This window comes from Vigna unguiculata, chromosome 3, assembly GCF_037176805.1.
Source record: "Vigna unguiculata cultivar grain cowpea cultivar isolate G323 ecotype 2 chromosome 3, ASM3717680v1, whole genome shotgun sequence".
Classification (NCBI taxonomy): domain Eukaryota; kingdom Viridiplantae; phylum Streptophyta; class Magnoliopsida; order Fabales; family Fabaceae; genus Vigna; species Vigna unguiculata.
Genome location: NC_140794.1, coordinates 18,403,166 through 18,410,206, shown reverse-complemented (window position 1 = coordinate 18,410,206; position 7,041 = coordinate 18,403,166). Strand labels below are relative to the sequence as shown.

The 7,041-nt window shown below is 41.3% G+C and overlaps 1 protein-coding gene across 1 annotated transcript; it reads left to right on the top strand.

Moving 5' to 3' along the window:
• Positions 1–4,206: 4,206 nt before the first annotated feature.
• LOC146887548 (uncharacterized) lies at positions 4,207–5,461 on the top strand. The gene has a single exon (XM_085670278.1). It carries the CDS (start codon positions 4,571–4,573, stop codon positions 5,459–5,461), a length of 891 nt encoding a protein of 296 aa, XP_085526404.1. The 5' UTR covers positions 4,207–4,570.
• The last annotated feature ends 1,580 nt before the right edge of the window (positions 5,462–7,041 follow it).

The following is a 7,041-nucleotide window of genomic DNA, read 5'->3' as shown; positions in this document are numbered from 1 at the left end:
TTAATTAAAGTTAAAATTAGCAGTATATTTTATTATGTCAAATTTAATTATAATTATAATTATAATTTAATTTAATTTTATATTTTATTTTTATAATTTTATATTAAACAATTTATAAAATATATATTTTTTAAATATTTGCGAGTATTGGGTATCTACGGGTACCCATGGATACCTACGGGTTTTAAAAATATTTGCGGTTATTTGTTAAGCGGATACTCGGCAAGTAAACGGGCGAGTAGCAAGCGAATATTTTTTTGGCGGGTCGGGTTGCGGGTAGGCACTATTCGTGCCCGACTCGACCCGTTGCCATCCCTAGTTGCTGCTTACTGTGTACTAAGGGGTTCCTTAGTATAGAGCAAGCGACCTTGAACATTGTTGGTGGTTGTTTACTGTGTACTATAGAGTAAGAAACCTTGAAGGTTGTTGGTGGCTGTTTACTATGTACTACAGAGTAAGCAGCCTTGAAAGTTGTTGGTGGTTGTTTACTGTGTACTACATAGTAAGCAGTCTTGAAGGTTGTTGATGGCTGCTTATTGTATACTAAGGGGTTCCTTAGTACAGAGTAAGCGGCCTTGAAGATTGTGGTGGTTGTTTACTGTGTACTACAGAGTAAGCAATTTTGAAGATTGTTGGTGGTTGCTTAATATACTTGTACATGGTTTACGGTATAGTTGGGACATCAGCCTCCCAATCTTGAGGGGCTTAGTGACGTATAGACTCATTGTGAGTTTAGGCGGCTATATTTTTGTGACTTGGGGTAGCTATGTTTGTGATTTTTCAATTTTCATTTGTGGCCTTGGTCGTGTACCATATAAGTATACTAGCCTCTCAGTCTTGAGGAGCGTAGTGACTTATAGACTTACTGTGATTTTAGGTCGCTGTGATTTTGTGAGTTAGGGCTATTATGTTTATTTTTTGTAGCTTTGGGCTGGTATGTTATTTTTGGTAACTTTAGGCCGGTATGTTATTTTTGGTAACTTTAGGCCGATATGTTATTTTTGGTAGCTTTAGGCTTGTATGTTATTTTTGGTAGCTTTAGACTGGTATGTTATTTTTGGTAGGTTTAGGACGATATGTTTTTCATTTTATATATGTGTGGTTGACTTGTGCTATGCTTCACGTATGCTTATTTGGGCTGCTTTGCTTGCTTGATTGTCCTACAAGTTTTGGTTAGTGGCATTTCGTTTTAGTGGTTGGGTACTTGTTATTTATTCGACCAATGGCTCTTAGGTTAGAGGCTGGAAACTCATTTGTATTCGACCGACGACTCATAGATTAGAGGCTAGAAACTTTGTCATTTGTATTCGACCAACAACTCTTAGATTAGAGCTTGAGAACTCTGTCAATTGTATTCCACTAGCGGCTCTTAGATTAGAGGCTGGGAGCTTTGTTACTTGTATTCGACTAGCAGCTCTTAGATTAGAGGTTGGAAACTGTTATTTGTATTCAACCAGTAGCTCTTAGATTAGAGGTTGTGAGTTGTCACTTGCATTCGACTAGCGGCTCTAAGATTAGAGGTTGTGAACTTTGTCATTTGTTGGATTAGAGGCTGAGAACTTTGTCACTTGTATTCAACTAGTGGCTCTTAGATTAGAGGCTGAGAACTGTTACTAGTATTCGACCAACGACTCTTAGATTAGAGGTTGGGAACTTTGTTACTTGTATTCGACTGGCGACTCTTAGATTAAAGGCTGAGAACTTATTAGATATGGAGAATAAAGGCATTCATTTGGGTGTAACCTTGGTATTTCATTAGTGAAAACAAATGCCTCGTTAAAACTTGTCTATCCAAAACCCTCCTTAAGGAAAAATGCTAGGTTAGGAAAGTGTACATCTTGTGGTTACAATAGAGAATGAGTTTACAATTTAACTGAAGTAGAACTTCAAATGCGAGACGTTCAGGTGTTGGGTCTAGGTCTTCTATTTCCAGTGGTACCGTGTTTTCGCATGCTTTCTCTATGTTGATTGCCATCAAAGGGGGATATGGGAGTCTAAGGTTGGCCATGTAACATTCTTTGGCCGCTTTCTGATTATCGTGTATGGTGAGGATGTCTCCTGATGACGATGAGAACTTCAAAGCGAGGTGTGGGGTGGAAACTATTGCTCCGAGGGAGTTGAGGGAGGAGCAACCCAAGAGCATGTTGTAGAAGGTGCTAGCATCTACCACGAGGTAGCAACTAAGATTGTCTTGATCTTCCTTCCTTCACCGAAGGAGGTGTGCAGGTCTACATACCCTCTCGTTGGGACCCTTTCCCTAGAAAAGACATATATGGGATAATTATAGGAAGTCAGATCTTCTACAAGAATTTGCAATTGCTGGAAGGTTTTCCAGTATAGGATATCCACCGAGCTTCCTTGGTCAATTAACACTTTCTTTACTGTGAAGTTGTTGAGTTTCACAGTTATGACTACGGGGTCGTTTTGGTTTGGGATCATTCCCTGGAAGTCATAATTAGTGAAGGTGATCAGTGGCCTCCTTCTCCGTGGTCCTCTTGATACAACATGAACCGATTGGATAACTCTCAAGTGTCTTTTTCTAGAGGAGGAGCATCCTTCCCCTGCGAATCCCCTCGGAGATGATATTTATTGTTCCTCGCAAAGGGGGTCTTTCTTTTGGACGCCTATCGCCTTGTGAAGGCTTTGGTCTCATTCTTTCTACATTCTGGTTTCGCTTGGGTTGTCTCCCTAGTTCCCTTTGTTCACCCCTCTGATCGTCTCTTCGATCAGGTCTCCATCCTTTTGTGTTTCTCACATAGTGTCAAAGATGACCCGCGCACACCAATTCCTCTACTTGTCGCAGAGGGTCTCGCATTCCTCTGTGGTATGACCATTATTATGGTGGTAATGGCAATACTTGCTCATATTAGCGTTAGGTGGGTTTTGGAACTTCTTTGGCAGAGGGATGAGTTTCGCTTGTAAGACTTCATCTAATATGCGAGACCTAGGGGCGTTGAGGGGGTCATAGTTGGAGAACCTAACCTGCTTCTGCTATTTGGGGTGGGTTTGGTCGCGCACTATTGACTCTTTGTTGGTTCCTCTAATCTCAGTATGTGTGGGTGATGGCCTAATGCTGTTTTGGTCATGCCGCATATCTTCAACCCGAATGAACATGGTTACCCTCTTTCGCAGTTCTTGCATCCCTAGTGGTGGGCGCATGGCTAACTCGTCGATGAAAGGTCCATGCTTTAATGCCATTATCATGTAGTGCAGTATCAGGTTGGGGGTGGGGTCCTTGATCTTCATGGCAATCATATTGAATCTGTCGATGAAGGTGCAAAGGGACTATCCTTCCTCTTGTCTTAGGTTCAAGAGGGATAACGAGGTAAGATCGTGATAGCGGCTAATGTCAAATTGGGTCATGAAGGAGGTGGTGAGGGTGTTGAAGGAGTTTATAATGTAGGGTAGCAAACTCATAAACCACTCTCCTCTAAGCGCAACAAAGAAAGACTTGCACATGACGACATCATTAGTGGAATATAGGCCAACCTGGTTGGTGTAGATGGATATGAATTCATCCAGGTCGGTGGTGCCATCGTAGGTGACGGTGGGTTCCTTCCACGTGTGGGGGGGAGGGGCCTTTGTGATCTCGTCTACGAACGGGTGTCTACGGTTTCTTCGAGAAGTAAAAAAACTATAGTTGACACCTGTTGTGTGACCTGTGGGCTTTACTCGCTCTCCTCCTTAATGGTGGTGGGGATGTCCACCCTGGAGGGGTTGGGACCAGGCCCTCCAACTGCCTTGTCCGCTTCGATTTTCATTTTAAGCCAAGAGTTCTCTTTCCTCAAGGCCTCCATTTAATATATGTTCCTCTTCTTATACTCTACGAACTCCTGTTGCATTATGGCTTGGGCTTCCAGGATGCGATATGTCTGATGAGGGACCTGCATCTCCAACTTCAGTTGTTGGGACTCTGGTAGGTACCTTTGCTGCTCTGCTTCTTGTGGATACCACTCTGTCTTAGTAAGGTCGGGCTGTGAACTTGCGAAATACTTTTCGACCCCACGGTGGGCGCCAATTGTTCTTATAGGAGCAAATTGTACTCCACATATCTGTTGAATTGCTCTAGTGCTAAGTTGCTGGCTTGATGGCTTCCTAATCTGTTAAAGCTCCAATGACGACGTAGGGACGTCCGCAAAAGACACTTCGATGCTTAAGTTAACATTGGTGATGTCAAGGGTTCAGAGAATATTTAATGCGTGATAGGTTTGGAATAGTTTATAAAAGGAGGGAAAAGAGGAATAACTGACTATGACAGTTATAACCTCTGTAGAGTAATTCTGTTTTCGTTTTTTTAAAACTGTCATATAACTGATTATTATAAATAATCAGAGGTTATAGGAAAAAGGCAATTTTTGGTTTTTTCCTGAAAGGATTGGTAGGAGAGTGAGGATCTCTCAAAGCTTCCTCAGTTGTAATCTTGAGTTCTGGCTTCTTCTCTTTTGGCACAAGCAGTGTTGTTCAATAAAAGTAATCAAGAATTAATCTTGATTGTTCTGTATTACTAATTGTCCCTATCAATTGGTATTCAGAGCGCCTTCTGGGTTCTGTGGGAAGGGTTCGTTAGAGCATGGTCCATACCAGAATGGAGTCATGCATGGATGGGGTTGAACGCATGATCCAAGAAATGGCTCAAGATCGGGACAGACAGGAAAATGAGGCTCATCAACGGTTCCAACGTTTAGAAGACATGATTCGTGGTCTTATCGTGGTGGTGGAGAAAATATCGTCAACAGGAAAATCGGATAGTGATGACATTTCAGTCACAAATGGAGTACATTCTTCTTCTTCGTCCAGATGGAGAAAACTGGATATTCCAGTTTTTATAGGAGAGGATGCTTATGGCTGGACCAATAGGTTGGAGCGCTATTTTCGTTTAAAAGAGGTAACAGAGGACGAAAGGATGCAGGCAGTTCTTATTGCTTTGGAAGGAAAGGCTTTGAATTGGTTCCAATGGTGGGAAACGTGTAATCCCAAGCCTACATGGGATGCTTTCAAGATTGCAGTGATGCGTAGGTTTCAACCGACCATGTTGGATAATCCGTTTGAGATTTTGCTTGGCTTAAAACAAACAGGTCAGGTTGAAGAGTATATTGAAAATTTTGAACAATATGCTGGGTTTTTGAAAAACGTGGAGCAAGATTATTTGGTAGGCATTTTCTTGAACGGGTTAACAGAAGGTATCAAGGCGGAAGTGAAGCTACATGAACCAAAATGTCTTGCTGAACTAATGATGAAAGCTAAAATGGTGGAGGAAAAAATTAGAGTCATGGTAATGGGGGATCCTGCTTTATCCACTACTGCAACTTCATTTAAAAAGTTGATACATGAATTGCAGCAAGGGGACCAGGGGTTTTTGGTGGATATGGTTCAGAATCATGACGTTGTGGATTCCACGGCTTGTACAAAGGAAGTGGAGCAAGTGTTGGCATCCTATGGTGTGGTTTTTCAAGAGTTCTAGGAATTACCTCCTACCCGAAAACAAGATCATGCTATTCATCTCAAGGAGGGAGCATCCATTCCAAACTTAAGACCATATAAGTATTCGCACTCACAAAAGAATGAGATTGAAAGATTGATTGGTGATATGCTGAATGTTGGTATTATTCGGCCTAGTATTAGTCCTTATTCCAGCCCTATTATCTTGGTGAAAAAGAAAGATGGTGGATGGAGGTTTTGTGTAGATTACAGGGCTCTTAACAAGGTAACCATTCCAAATAAATTTCCTATTCCAGTCATAGATGAATTATTGGATGAACTGGCTGGTGCAACTATCTTTTCTAAGCTAGATCTCAAGTCTGGTTACCACCAGATTCGTATGAAAGAAAGTGATATTGAGAAGACAGCTTTTCGAACCCATGAGGGCCACTATTAATTTCTAGTCATGCCTTTTGGTTTGACAAATGCGCCAGCAACATTCCAATCTCTAATGAATGAAGTTCTCAAGCCTTTTTTGCGAAAATTTGTGTTGGTGTTTTTTGATGATATCTTGGTTTACAGCACTTCTATGGATCTGCACCTCCAACATTTATCACAAGTTCTTCAACTACTATGTGATCATCACTTAAAAGTTAATAAAAAGAAATGCAGCTTTGGCCAAGACAGCATTGAATACTTGGGCCATGTGATCTCGAGAAATGGGGTATCTGCTGACCCTAAGAAGGTAGAAGCTATGTCTAAATGGCCTAGACCGAAGGACGTCACTGCTTTAAGAGGTTTTCTTGGTCTCACGGGCTACTATAGAAGGTTTGTTCGAGATTATGGTAAAATTGCGCAACCTCTAACACAATTGCTTAAAAAGGAAGGTTTTGTTTGGTCTAATGAAGCACAACACGCCTTCGAAGCATTGAAGACTGCTGTCTCCCAATTATCCATACTAGGGGTGCCCGATTTTTCCAAATCTTTTGTGGTTGAGACTGATGCTTCCAGTAAAGGGTTAGGAGCTGTGTTATTACAAGAGGGCAGACCCTTGGCCTTTTGGAGCCAAGCCTTGACAGAAAGGGGTCAAAGAAAATCAGTTTATGAACGAGAACTCATGGCTATCGTCCAAGCTGTGCAAAAATGGAAACATTACTTGATGGGTACTCACTTTACCATTGTCACTGATCAAAAAAGCTTAAAGTTTTTGAATGATCAGAAATTGTTGACAGAGGAACAATTTAAATGGGCTTCGAAGCTCATTGGGTTGGATTTTGACATCAAGTATCGACTTGGGAAGGAAAATATGGTTGCTGATGCATTATCCCGACAAGTCTTCTTTAACATTTATGTCCTACAACCTCAAGAGTGGGACGATTGGGATACAAAAATCCAAAAGGATGTGAAAATGAGCAGCATTATGCAGAATTTGTTAGTGGATCCTACTGCTCATGCACAGTTTCAACTAAAAAAGGGGAAATTGTACTATCAAGGCAAACTTGTTTTGCCTAAACATTATAGTCGAATCCCTACTATCATTAAAGAGCTTCATGAATCTCCATTAGGTGGTCATAGTGGGTACTTTTGCACTCTTAAACAAATTGCAGGTGTTCTATATTGGGA

What these genes read in the sequence shown, in the direction of transcription:
- LOC146887548 (XM_085670278.1), top strand. Translation starts at nt 4,571, where the DNA reads ATGGTCCATACCAGAATGGAGTCATGCATGGATGGGGTTGAACGCATG.